Raw genomic sequence first — 14,831 nt, 5'->3', positions numbered from 1 at the left:
TGTACTTACTATAATGGCCTTTTTTTTTTTGATATTGCTTCTAGTTAAAAGCAGACTTGGGACTTTCCCATCTTGTTTACTTTATTTATAAATACAAGTGCTGGTGAGCTTTACGAAGAATCTAAAGGCAACGTGCAAAAAATTTCAACGCTAGCTGTGCAAAAAAGGTAGCAGAAGAAGAACTTAAACTAAAAGAAACGTCAAATGAAAACTAGTGATGTGTTTACTAAAAAAAATGTGATTTGTCTTAAGTGTAAGCTCTATATTTATTAAGTATCACTGCTATTGTTTGCTAGGAAGTTTCATTAGATTTGTTTTTTAGATGTTTATTCTTATATACGGCAAGAGTGCTGTATTATTTATTTGTTTTTCTAACTCTTATTATGTAACAAAATCATATTTTTTTCAGAATTTTCGTATTGTTAGCAACATTTCTGATATACTGATGTATAACTAAATGTTTGTCATTTAGTCAAGGATAATAAGTTTACAAATTTTAAAGATACAGAGATGCGAGTTAGCATTTAAAATAATATTTTAAATAAAAAATATACAATAAACCTAATTTGTGCAATATTGAAAAAAAAAAAACGTTTTTTGAACTTTTTAGAATTCCAAAATGCGTAACTAAACGAGAGTGCGTAACGTCAAGAGTGCTTAAAGATGTGAGAGGTCACTGTATATACTTTTTGACGACTAAGGACTTTAATTATAAGGTGGTAGGCGAAGAACTTAAATAAAGAAAGATAACGAAGTATTAATTGCTCTGTTGGCATAATGACTAGTATTATTATGGTTTGTTGAGCATTATAAAATTCTTGCGTATTAACTTATCTTGAATTATTAACTTGTTTTGATATACATTTATTTTTAATATTTCAAATAGTATTATGTAGTCAATTGATCCGAATAAGCAACTTTTGCGCATTAACACCAACTTACTTATTATTAGGTGCTTACTAACGTATACAGAACAACTAATGTAAGAATTTAAAACAGCATGAGTACTTAGCTTTACATCTAGTCAGCGGATCTTATCAAAATTTGAGATGATGTTATAAAACTTGTTTAATTAAACTATAAATTTATTAAAGTGAATGATATCAGCATTTCTAAACATGAAGAAAACTGTGTTTTCTAGTTCAACTTACGAAAAAGCCTAAAATTTTTGTTATAAGTGTTTTATAATTAAATGATTAAAAAACTATGCGTAATAACGAGCGTGAACTTGACTAGAATAACTTTTTTTGAAATTTTTTTAACCAAGTTTTAAAATCAGTTATTTTCAAAATATTTTATGCTAACTTGAAACTTTTTTATTTTCTAAAGAACGTTCTTTGCTTTTCACAATAATTTCCATCAAATTGGGGATTGACTTTTGTAGTGGGGCCCCTTTAAAAATTCTGAGTGATTTTAAATGTTTTTAGTATTACAAGTTTTAATCCAAAATTAATATACTTTTTTCTAAATTATTTACTTATAAACTAAGTTTCAACTTGTAGTAATTAATATTTTATACCATAAGCCTAAATAATTTTTTCAGAAAAATTCCAATTTTGCACGATTTTTAGGTTTACAGACTTAATGTAAAAATAATTTTTAATGGACTTGTATAGATAAGTTTCATGGTGTAATTATATTTTTCCAAACTAAATATTGTATTTAAAATATATGACCCATACAAGTTTTACCTAAACTCTTGCCACTTGAGCTAGAAATCCCTCAAATAGTTTTGTTAAAAATTTAGGTATTATTAATTTAAAAATAATATTTAAATGGAAAGTAATATAATTTTATCATGAAACTTATTTTTGCATAAAAGTCTGTAAACCTAAAAATCGTGAGATAAATAAATTCTCAGAGAAAAAACTCAGTTTAGGTCCCACTACAAAAGTCAAACCCCAATTCGATGGAAATTATTGTGAATGCAAAAAATGTTCTTTGAATAAAAAAATTTCCATGTTAGCATTAAAAAATTTGAAAATAACCGGTTTTAAAGTTGGTTAAACAAAAATTACAAAAAAACGCCATTTAAGCCAAGTTCACGCTCGTTATGTAATAGCTCATAAGAAACTTTAGAAGCATGTGGTGTAAGACTCTATAACCGAAAGGTTCTTTTGTACACCAGGTCCTTGGACCAAACTTTTTAATCGTTCATTATATATACAAGTCGTAACTTATGGATATTTACTATATGTATCTTAAATTAAAACTTTAACAGGTAAATTATGTTGAAAAATTTGCAATACAATTAGTTCGGGGAGTTTTGACGATTATACCGAAGTATACATTTCCCGGTTGTAAATAGAGTTATTATGCTAAAATATTTATTTAACTACAGAGATTAATTCATATGTACAGGGTTGCCAATAGTTTTTTTCCAAATTTCTTCCAGGCTTTTAAAAGTAAACATTTTTGGGTCTATATTTAGTTTAAACTTAATTTCTATAAAAGAAACTGTGTTAAATTGTACAAAAACATTTAAAAAATGCTGTAAAGTTACTTTAAATGTATTAAAAAAAAATTTTGATGATGACAAAAAATCTTATTTAAATGATAGATTTTTTCTCTTAAATTGAAATTTTAGTACTGATAATGTTAGAATTATTAAATATTCCAGGTTTTTGATCAAAATTCCAGTTTTTTTTCAAAATTTTTCAAATTCCAGGTAAAGTAGCAACCCTTTATGTATAACATAATGGAAAGGAACCCTTAAGTTTAAAATATTTTAAGGTTAACATAGTATGAGGATTTAAATAAGCTAAAATTTTTTACTAAAACGATTATAGACATTTTTTTACGAAATTATTGATCAGAAAATGATTCTTGACTTAATTTTTTACAATTATTAAGGCAAGACTGTGAGAATTTCATTTTGCAGTCCGGAGGTTCCTTAGAAACAAGTGTCACCGCATTAGTTTTTGATTTGAAAACTATCGAACTTCAGTCTTTAAAATAAAGCTAACAATCAAGTCTAATTTTTGATTTACTTGTAAAAGAGGTTTTCTCTGTTTTCTTAGTATAATGACACTAGGTGTAATTTTGAGATTTAAGTAGGAAAATCAATTCTAAATAGAAATAAAACACTTTGATCCTCATTACGTACATTAAGTAGTAAAGTTGGATGGGTATTAATTTAGACTACCTTACTTTTTAAATCTAGAAAATTTACTTGTGTTGACTTAAACTCAACCAACAGGGCACTGTGCTACTTTGACTCTAAAGACTTACCTTATTTTACATAATGTTCTAAGTTAAATGGTACAAAATAAAAGCTACAAAGAAATTTACACTTAAACTCACGATAAAAATTACAATTGTCTACAGTAAGAAGCTTTTAGTACATTACTTAACTAATTATTATTTTTAGCTTATTGTATTACAATAAATTTCATATATAATATTGAAAATTTTACTTATAGTCTATGTAAAACTGCTAACAAGATTGCCACAAAAATAAAAAATACTGACTCACTTTAATATTGCAAATAACATATAATCATTAAAAGATAACATACTTTTTTATTTCAATACAAGTTATCTTATAAATTTTAACTAGAGACACTTCATTATATCTAACTATAGTTATATACAAGGAAATAGCCTGTTCTTCACAAGTTAATTATTCAAAAGCAGCTTCTTAATTTATTAATTTTATAGCAACTGATTTATTTTCCAACTAAACTTGTTGTACTTTTCTTAAATGCAATAGCTTATATACTTTCCTTTTAAATAAAAACTCACAAAATAATTTTAAATCATGAACAATTTACAAAGCTTTATATCGTAGTTTTTTTTAATAATGCTGCAATTATCATTTCGTTCTGAAAAATTTACTTTTAATATTAATTTACATCATAAATTTAAGTTTACTAATTTAGAAAGCAAATCAACCTCAAAACTTAAATGTGTGTTAACTACTTATAAGACAAAAAAATCAGAAATCTATCAGTCAATTTATGTCTTAAATTTGTCAAGATATTTATAATAAATATTCAAGCAGTTTAATACTTTTAGAAACAAATGTTAATTCAATCCATTAGGTTACAAGTGCAGTTATGAACATTTTAGGACTTTGTTTCTGAAAGGATTAATTTGCTAAAATAATTTGTTACAATTATTTTGAATATTTTCAATATTAAACTATTATACTTTTGCTTATTTGCTGTAAGAAAATAAATATATTATATTTACTTTGTCTGATGTTTTAGTTAAGCACACATTTAAAATTACAATATATTGAATTTTCATCCAAGGATTTATTGACTTTATTAACTAATAACAATCAAAACTAATCAATTAAATAGTACAATAAAAGTTAATAATTAGAACATAAAACTTATAATAAGAAGCAAACAAAATTACTTCTAAAACTGTTCAAAAACTCTATATGTTTTAGGTACATATTTCCATTAAAAAATGCATTGACTTTCTTTTTACTTTAAGCGATCAACTCTAATGTAAAATAGAACTTTTGTAGCAATCTTGTTGCAATTTTATAAATTGTTTAAAACTAGGGTTGCCATTCTTTGGATCAAAAACTATTTAGAGTTTACATGTTGAATTGATTCAACAAAATTAAAAGGTTATCCTAGTGAAGTAGAAAACTTATTTGATAAATGTCCCTAAGTTGAACAACAATATAAAAACTAAATATAAAACTTAAATTTGTTAGTTAACATAATTTTAGGATAAAACAAGTCTTATTAAAAAAGGACGGAGTTTGCAACTTACAAAAAAAAAAACTATCTTGAGTGAGTGGAAAATTTAAATATATACTTTTTTCATTATACACAAAAAAGTGTAAATTTTATTTTTGTTTCATTATCATGTTACAAATCTTTGGATAGTATTCCTTAAAAATAAATTATAAATAATGTAAAGTATTCTTTATAACAAAAATGTTACCTAAAGCTATTATTTAACAAAATATATTTAACACAAACTAAACATATTTTATGTATTGACAGTTTAATATTGTATATTGCAATTCGTTAAGCAACCAATTTAGTTTGAACAGTAATTTAAGCTTTGTTTTAATACAAATTTAAAGATAGACGTGTTCAAATAGTAATGAAAATTTTGTGTTTAAGATGCACTAAAAAAACTTTCAACTTTATCATTATAAGCTTTATGCTTATCTGAGATTTTCATACTTACCACAAATGCTGTCAATAATCATTTCATTTTGTATTATTTTATCAATTAGTATTCATTTGGTTCAAAAAAAAATATACATAATGATAATTTTAGGTGTATAGTAACTAGCATTCATTTAAAATTGTTCTTTATTAATTGAAATATATTACCAAAGCTTTTAGGAAGAGATAATTCAAACTTATTTGTAATTAAATAATAAATTAGTAGTCAGAAGTCTCAAATAACAAGGTTTTAGATATATTATTTAGTTACAATTAAGTTTGAAGAGTCTGTTCAAGTTGGTTTCACTAATATATAACAACTTTTATAAACACTGTACAGTTTACACCTAAAAATATACATAACAATGAACAAAACGTTCATCAAATTTTTAAACTAAAAAATAAAATAATACAAAACAAAACAGTAATGTAGCATCAAAAACATTTCAGATAAGAGTTAAAATATGTAAACAGCAATACGAGAATTTTTATATAAAGAAAAAAAAATTACTTTTATCAAAAACATTTTAATCAAAGTAAGTTCAGTATAATTTAGACTAGTAATTTATTATGAACTGCTTAAAAAACAAAGCTTCAATTTATTTTGTATTTATATAAAACTTCTCTTGTTACTATTCACAGCATTTAAGACATCGATAATTATAGAACAATTTTATTTATATAGATGCATAAAACTACCAACTAATAAATTTTTGTCTTTAATTTTTATCAAGGTTACTCTGTGATTGACTGAAAAACTGTATTGTATCTTCCTGAATTATAATTTAAATAACTTTCAGCGCATTATAATTCTACTGTTTTTTCTGTAAAACTCTATTCTATTGTAAAAATAATCAACTTAATACATAACCGGCTTAAACAATCAACTTTCTCAAAAAGTTGAAACTTGAAACATTCAAGTGTAACAAACTAGACATTCATGTTTACTAAAAAATCTTTTCTTGTTTCAACTCGTTAAAAAACGTAATTGCAGGCTGCATAACTTAAAAAAACAACATAGAGAAAATTAAAAAGCTCGAGCATAATTGTAATAAAACGATTTACTATTATTGTGATCTAGGAAATACTAAAGTAACTGAAAACCAAATTGAAAGTGTATTCTAAAATCATAAGCATCAAAAAACTAAATTTTGTTTGTTTTGCACAAGTAGTTTTCAAGTTAGTTAGCGGGTGGAAATTTGATTGAATCTGGAACGTACGCTACCCATCTGAAATCTTAACTGAAACCTGACATTATAACTATCTCTCATTTAACGATATTCGGACATTTAGAAGTGAATACTAAGTAACTTATTTAAGCCGCACAAAATACTAAAATTATTTTATAAATAGGCATGTTCTAAAATTAAATACCAGAGATTAAAAAACTAAAAAAGAATGAACGGATTATTTTACACATAGTAAAATAAATATTAAAACACCATTGCTGATCTAGTTTTAGGAAGTTTGACCGACTGGCTTATTATCTCATGAAAAGTGGTTTTATCAATAGCTTCTGTTAATGCAGTAAAATTATTAATTTCAATGCTTAGGTATAATATAAGCAAGTTAGTTGTAAAATTAAAAAAATAATTTTAAACATTTTAAACTATATTTTTTGTAGTAGAATACCATTAAATAGTATTTGACTTTGAATAACCTTTAGGAAACTAAACCTTAATTTTAACATTTTTTTTCTTAATTTAAATTCAAAAAAAATCTAATGTTTTACAGTTAGTTCTGGGAACAGAGAGTAATCAATTAAAAAATTCTTTTAATTATGTAAAAACTTTGTTTTGTCACTGTAGCAGTCTTTTTGATGGCTTATTTAAAACTGTTTAATTTTATTTTTTCTCTAGTTATTAGCCTATAATAGTTTACCAGAAGAAAATAGTGAAAAACTAAAAGCTATTTTTGAAATATTAAATTAGACAACATATTCTAATTGCTTATATATTAAAAAATAAGATAAAACAAAAAAAGTTGTATTAATAGTTTAAAATTATTTAATATATAGATTTTTTAACAATAATAAATCAGGTTAGAAAATAAATTTGAGTTTAACAATCTTTTAAATAAAAAATTTGAAGTCATTTCAAATAGAGACATCAAATCTATACTCTATTAAAACCAAAAAATAATTTTTGAAATAAAAACTTTAATGGTCTTCAATTTATTTTATACAGATTAAACATGTAATGACAAAAATATGTCAAATAAATTTCTTTCAAACAAATACTTTAACCACTATGCTATAAAATTTTTAGTGTAATGTAAATCGACAAATATAAACTATAAAATTAACCAGGTCTAAACAAAGCTATTAACATATTTAAAACATAAACCTTTTTATAAATACAGTAGACTTCCTCTTCAGTTCGCACTTTGAAAAAAATCAAAAAGTTTAAACTCAAAAATTGTTACCATTTTTTATACAAAATGATAAATTTAAATATGTTATATGCATTAACGTTATGAATAAACATGAAATCAACTAAAACATAAAACAAACATTTATAAAAAAAAAGATCTATATAAGCTATTAAATATTGTGTATTTTTTGTTTTATTAATACTTAGTTAGTTATAGACTTTATTTAAGTTAAATTTAAGAAAATATAAATTTGCACTTTTTTTTGGTTAAAAAGTGCGAACTCAAGAGGAAGTCTACCGTAATTAATATTTATTAGGTATTATGCAAACATGTTATAGAATAAATAACTTAGAATAATTTTTAATATAAAAATACTAATTAAATACAATACAAACTAGGTTAAATAAGAAGTATTTTAAAAGATCAAATAAATAAATAAAACTTTCATAAAATAATGTCTGCTACTGAATTCTAATAAAATGCGAATGATGAGGTTCATGAATGCTTTCAAATTTTTCTAATCTGATTCTAAATCAGTCAAATAAAGCCTCAAGTCACCTCCTTTACAAATATCTAGATTAGATATTTTGCTCAAGATGTTCATAACTAAACTAAAAGCTTGCTCAACAACATAGCTAGAAGGATTAACTATACACAACAATCTAAATTCCTCTCAAATGATTGGATACTTTTGCTTTAGTTTTTGTTGAGTCCAAAAGCTTTCATATCGTTCTTTGGAAAATATTACTTTAAGTTCAAGGCCAGTTTGTAAGTCTAAGAAGGTTTCCTGTGAGTCGTTTACTTCAAAAAGATCTGCAACGAAAAGGATCTATATTTTTATCTACATGATAGCTTTTTTGTATCAAATCGAAATTTTACTACTTAATATGTTGAAATTCTTAAAAATTCCAGACTTTTAGATATTTTTTTGCTTAAATTGTCAAATTCCAGGTTTCTAGGTAAATTGGCAACCCTGTATATTTTTATTTCTTAGTCTAACTTAATGACTTTTCAAAAAACAATTGGAAGTATCATGAGGTTTAGTTAATATAGAAAACATAGATTTTACAAACTATTTATGATCCTAAATAACATATATTTTAGGTTAAAAAATAGGGAGTGGAATTCCGATCGTCTATGATCTATGTAATTGTTGAATAAGAAAATATATGTAATTAACATGAAAGTAGGAGCCACAAGTACTTGATTTTTTTCTCTATATTTTACATAAAGACAATAAACTTTTTTGTTTAAGTTTTACCTCAGGGTCATATATTTAATAGCAAGTTGAAATTAGTAAAATAGGAAGATATAAAGTAAAAATTTTTTCGACAACACAAAATTTTAAAATCGCCCCCTTTTCGCCCCCTTACTAGTTATCGCCCACCCTTTCGCCCCCTTATTAATTATCGCCCCCCGAATTACTAAAATCGCCCCCAGGGGGGCGATATCGCCCACTTTGGGAAACCCTGCTTTAGACAATAAAATTTCTTGTTTATGTATTAAAATCTGCAATTAACACAAAAAATTAAAAATTTAAAAAGTAGTTTAACAAACAATTAAAACTACTTCTACAACTTGGTGTTTCAAATCTTAAACAGCTTTGAAAACTGAGTATGTAAATTTAAAATATAATTGTAATCATTATACACTTTTAAAGTATAACCATTTTTTTCTTATCATATTTTTTTGATAAGTAAAATAACAAAACAAGTGCTTTAATAAAAAAAATAATAAACTTAAACTGTTAACTATTGACCTATAAAAACGCAACTCAGTGAGTAGCCATTAAACAATTGAAAACAGCAGTTAGGGTTTTTTTTTCAAATAGCTGTAAAGAAACAAATAAACTAGAAAACTTGATATAAGAGCACAAATTAAAGTTTAAAAGGTAAGTAATACAACATAACTAAAGCTTATATCAGGGTTTCTTAAAATAGACCGTATAAACCCCTTGGGGACCACTACATAAATCTAGGGGGCCATAAGCAGTAAAGGGGTCAATTGGGAGCCGTAAGTACTTAAGGGCCATGAGACCATAAGTTGAAACTTGCATTAGATATGCTGGAATTGATGATAAGTGTGAAAAAAAAAGTTTTCGAAAAATTTAGTTTGAGAAGACCATAATTTTTTTTTTCTTTAAAAGGGGCCTCAGTTTGGGAAACCTTGGATTCTATAAACATTTAAACAAACAAAAGTTAAACTCACAAGAAAATAGCAAAACTGATAAACTTAAGCCACACTTTAAAAAAGCAGATTTATTAAAAAATATGTAGAAACATGAAAAAAAGTGAAGTCTAACAATTCTTGATTAGCTTTGGATCGTTTGTAAAATTTAAAAGAATCAAAAAATATTTAATAGTAAGTTTGGTAGATAAAATGCAACAGATACTTAGTTAGAAACTAAATGAACAATGATTAAAATTCATAAAGATAAAAATGTAAACTATATTTCATTTCAACCCCTCTTAAACAAACTGCTATTACTGATATCATTATCAACAAACAAAACTAACTGTTACAAATTTACAAATTTAACAAATATAAAACTTCAATTTGTAAAATTTAACAAAACTGAAATTGTTTTAAACTCTGTATATAAAAACTGCTATTATAAACACATTTGAACATAAAAAGAGTTTATTTTTGTTTTTTGTCATAAAATTTCTAATTTTTCTAAATACTTTCAAAAAAAATTCTAAATATTCCAAGGAAAATTTTCTAAAAGTTTGAGGTATTTATATCCAAAAACGTAGGAGGAGATAGATTTTTGTTATTTGTCGTTTTAGTCTGCGCCTCCCATAAGGAACCTATTTTCAGCTCCAACTTCGACCGGCTATATCTCAAAAAATATTTTGAGTTTTTTAAAATATGTGAAAAGCATCTTGTAGCTTAATTAAAACTCTATAAAACAGGATCAAATTGTGAAAAAGGTGGCTAACCCCCCTATGCCCTTAACTGTTACTTTATTCACTGAGCCAACTTGAAAGGGCGCAGTTATACAAACTTAAGTGAAAACTAACAATTCTTGATCAGCTTTGGACAGTTGATCCAGCAACTTCAAAGTTTCTTTCTGCTGCAGCTTGATGTCGATGAGCTTGCTGTAAAACTTGGAGCTCCTGTCCTGGTAGTTGACGTCATCGTCGAATATCTGCCTTCTCAGCTTGGACGACTTGCAGCTGGGCTTGAAGTTTTTCGGCTCGGGCTGGTGAACGTACAAGTGGTTGTCCTGGAATTAAATTTAATTAACTAAAAACTTGATAAAAAAAGTAAAATATTTTACTACACAACTCTGTGTCATCATAAAAAAATTAAACTTATTATAATAAAGTATAAACATACTTTTTACAGGTCTGGCGAACGTAAAAGACATTGTCATGGAAAAAAATAATATTAAATTTAAATTAAATTTAAAAACATATAATATACAACTGTGTATTGTGAAACTATAGCCTTGATAAAAACAGATAAACTTATTATTGTAATGTATAACTAACTATTTTTAAGTTTGGTGGAAATACAAAACATTGCCTGGAAAAAACAAAATTAAAAAATTTTAACTAAAATAATATTATGTTGTAAAGATAAGGCTTCCATAGTATTTAATTTTTTTGTAATATAATAGTAATTTAACTACAGAACTATGCTTTGGAAAGTATTAAGTAGCAATCACAAATAAAAATCATAAATTAGTCCATGTAAATAAGTTTTGAAAAATAAAATTATAAACTATAATTAAACTTTAGTTTACTTAATAAGTTTATAAAAATTGTAGATCAATTTTGTTTTTAAAATAAGTTACAAAACGATAGCAAGTAACAAAAAACTTATATTTATATATAAAATAACTTTACTTTGTTAAACTATAGCTTAAATTAAAACCAAATATTATTTTATACAAATTTGACCGCAAAAGGTAATATTATATTTTTATACATTTCATTGTTTTAATTAGCTAAATAATTTTACAGGCACAGTATGTCAAATATAAAACATAAATTTGTATAAAAACTTATAAAAACCTAATTGTCTACAAACTTAAAGTAAGGTGTCAAATGAAACATAAAAAATAATTTGAATTAATATTTGTATGTAAAATACTATTCAATGTAAAAAAAGAGTAGTAGTAATTATAATAGATCTTTTGAGTAAAGTAGCTAAAAAGAAAAAAAATCAAAACTATTTATGCATCAGAAAAAAGTTAAGAAAAATTATCAATTAAAGAAAATTTTCTCAAAAAAAAGGCTTTTTGCTTATTTTAGACACATACTTTTTAGAAAAATATAAAATTTATGTGGTTTATAAATGACAATCTCCAACTACCAACTTTAGAAATTAGAGACAAAAAACTTGAATACAAACTTTTAACAAAAATAACCAACTTAAACTACCACTAAGTTTAGTTTTCAGAATCAAGAAAAATCCTAAACTTAACCATTATACATCACAAATTAAAACTTTTATCAAAAGTTTGCAAAACATAGTTTTTTAAAATATCATATTTTAATCAGAAATAAATACAGTAAGATTTGATTAAATACTGCAATTAATAAAAGCAAAATAATGCTAACATAAACACAACTTTTTTTATTCAAATAATTCTCACTAGAGTCTAAAAACAAGTCACAGTAATTTTTGAAGTTTTAAACAGGTGTATTTACATAACTTAAGCTACATCAAAACTACTTTAAGTTCAGAGACTTAAACTTTACAACTTTTTGAAATTATAGTTTATAAGTTAAAAAATCTTAAGAAACTTATATGTAAAAAATTTACAAAAAAAAAGATCAGAATTGGATACCAATTTCAAGTATACATACAGTTTAAACTAAAATTATATCAAATATGCACTTTTATATTTCATCAATACAAAATAAAACAATTTAAACATACTTGAGAATCTTCGCTTTCAACTTCTTGTCGTTCCAGTGCTGTTTTCCATATGTTGGTTCCTGCCACTTTAGGTGGGGTGAAGGAACCAAAAGTTATCTTTGCTATCTGGTGTCCATGACTCATGCTTGGTTACTTTTACATTATCTGAAAGTTAAAAAAAGTTCTCAATGTAATTATATTTGAACATGCTTGTTTTATTGAGCTTGTACACACAAAGTTATAGTTTAATTAGAACAAAATAAACAACTTTTTATTTTGCAGATTTATGCTTTTGTACAGTGATATACATAGTTTTTAGTTTCAAAACCTTTAAAATTTGATATTGCAAATTAGTATTTAATAAATAGTTACAATGTTTAAGATCGTCATGGTTTGGAGTTGTTTTTTTGAATAATTAGCCTTTGTTTTTATCTGGAAGCTTTAAGTTTGAACTATAAATAAATTTAATAATATATAAAAGTTTCAATTTCTTTTGATGACATAGGTTGTTTGTAAAAAGTTTCTTTATAAACATGATGGCAACTTTTTTTTAAACATTTTTCTAGATTTTTTTAAGTAAAACTTTTATTGTTTCTTTTTAAACAAAATTAAGTTTATGGTAAAAAAAAAGTTTTATAGTATAAATTTTTTTTTTATAAATATACTGATTGCTACTTGAAATGTGTTTTATAACAAATAAAACTCATTTTAAAATTTAAGTACTTTATTGTAAAAAAAAATTCATGGTATCACATAACCTATATCTATTTGTATTATTGTATATTATAAAAAGTATTTAATTCCAGATTTAAAGGTAAAATGGCCAAACTGTACAAAAAACAATTTTTTTTTTATTTGTAACTAAGCTTTCAGTTACTTGATGCCACTTATTAAAGTAAATTTTAAGATATGAGAAACCAAAGTTTAATAAATATACAGTAATCAGGGTTGCCACTCTTTGCTTGAGTGACCAAAAACTTAACTGAGTAACCTTAAACTTCACTGAGTTTACCTGAGTTTTTTTTTCAAATTCTTAGTTTTTTTTGCTTCAGGCGCAAATTACTAATACATCATGCTCATTTTCTTCTTTAATAATAAAAGGAAGGTTGTATGTGTATGCTTCTGCATTAAATACTTACTTAACTTATGAAAAAAAATATTTTCAAAAAACTTCTCCCTGAGTGTGTGGCAACCCTGAGTATTGACAATATATCTCCTAAAAACTAAAAAATAAAAAAAAAACTGTTAAAGTCATAAAAACTAGCCAGAAGTTTCTAATAATTTTTAAACAAGCATGAGCTTAAAAATAAACTTCAAGTTAGTGGGAGTCAGCTTGAGTTTTTTTTAATTACAAACTACCTGATTTATCTTGAGTCAACTAAATATGTGGTAACTCTGTAACAAGTACACAATCAAATTCAAAAGCAAATATTTTTTTCTATTTTAATTTTATTTAAACAATTTTTAAAGATTTTTCTTTTTTAAAGTTTTTTTTTTGTAATCAAGTATTAATCTATTTACAAATTCTTAAAATGCACTATTTATTGTAAGCAAATTCATTTTGCAAACTAAAGTTATGATTATCTAATTACAGACAAAAAAAATGTGGATGCTCACAACTGTGGTCAATGTGGAAAAAGTCCTATTGGTCATCAACTACAGAACATTTGCTTTTGAATGGTATTTTGAACAATTTAGATTTTTGAAAACTTCAAAAAACAAAGATTTTGTTTTTAGTTTAAAAAATTTTAAGCATGGTAATAATCAAAGGTAATTATTTCAGATTAAATCAATAAAATTTTAATCTAAAATTTAGTATTTAAAATAAAAAATAAAACAACTTATATATGTGTAGCCAAATGGTGTAGGGGTTAAACAACAGCTTTAAAACCCTTTGAGTTAAACTAGATCAAAACAACTGGTCAACACATACAAAAATACTTTTTTTGTAGAAAACATCATAACTCATTCTCCCCTCTGCAAGATAAATATTTTCTGAAGGTCAATTGAGTGAGTTTGATTTCGTCACGTGTTATTCCACCTACCCTATCTTTAAATTTATCAAGAAAATATTTACCTGTTCATTAAAAATAAAACTTAATCTGTCTATAAACTAAAAATATTTTAACTAACCAAAGTAAAAACTAATCCTTACCCTTTAATAAAAAAAACCCTCGTGACATATTATTTGGCAAAAACTCACAAAGTTAAAATCTCAACACCAAAAACCACAAAGTGTGGGAAAATCATGAATTTCAAATCCCATGTAAGTTTCTGCCACACTACAACAAAAAACACATCAACAATCAAATCATGTGATCACATTTTAAAGTTACTATCAAAAAATTACCTTATTTTTACATTTTTCTAACTTTTTAACATTTTTGTTGTGTTTTATTACAAAAACGATTGATCAAATACAAACAAACATAAGTCAGCCATGTC

The 14,831-nt window shown here is 24.8% G+C and overlaps 1 protein-coding gene across 1 annotated transcript; it reads right to left on the bottom strand.

The window, feature by feature from the left end:
* Positions 1-10,521: 10,521 nt before the first annotated feature.
* On the bottom strand, positions 10,522-12,547 carry LOC145850113 (uncharacterized). The gene is made up of 2 exons (XM_082955258.1): positions 12,408-12,547; positions 10,522-10,743 (listed from the first exon to the last, which is right to left on the bottom strand). Exons 1-2 carry the CDS (start codon positions 12,528-12,530, stop codon positions 10,522-10,524), a joined length of 345 nt encoding a protein of 114 aa, XP_082811384.1. The 5' UTR covers positions 12,531-12,547.
* Between the last annotated feature and the right edge of the window lie 2,284 nt (positions 12,548-14,831).

This window comes from Thalia democratica, chromosome 2, assembly GCF_965202585.1.
Source record: "Thalia democratica chromosome 2, ktThaDemo2.hap1.1, whole genome shotgun sequence".
Lineage (NCBI taxonomy): Eukaryota > Metazoa > Chordata > Thaliacea > Salpida > Salpidae > Thalia > Thalia democratica.
This window is presented reverse-complemented; position numbering and strand designations above follow the sequence as displayed.

Excerpts from the sequence above, each read along its gene's own strand:
- LOC145850113 (XM_082955258.1), bottom strand. The coding sequence starts at position 12,530 with ATGAGTCATGGACACCAGATAGCAAAGATAACTTTTGGTTCCTTCACC. Across the intron at positions 10,744-12,407 it reads TTGAAAGCGAAGATTCTCAA|GACAACCACTTGTACGTTCA; the intron begins GTATGTTTAAAT and ends ATTTAATTCCAG.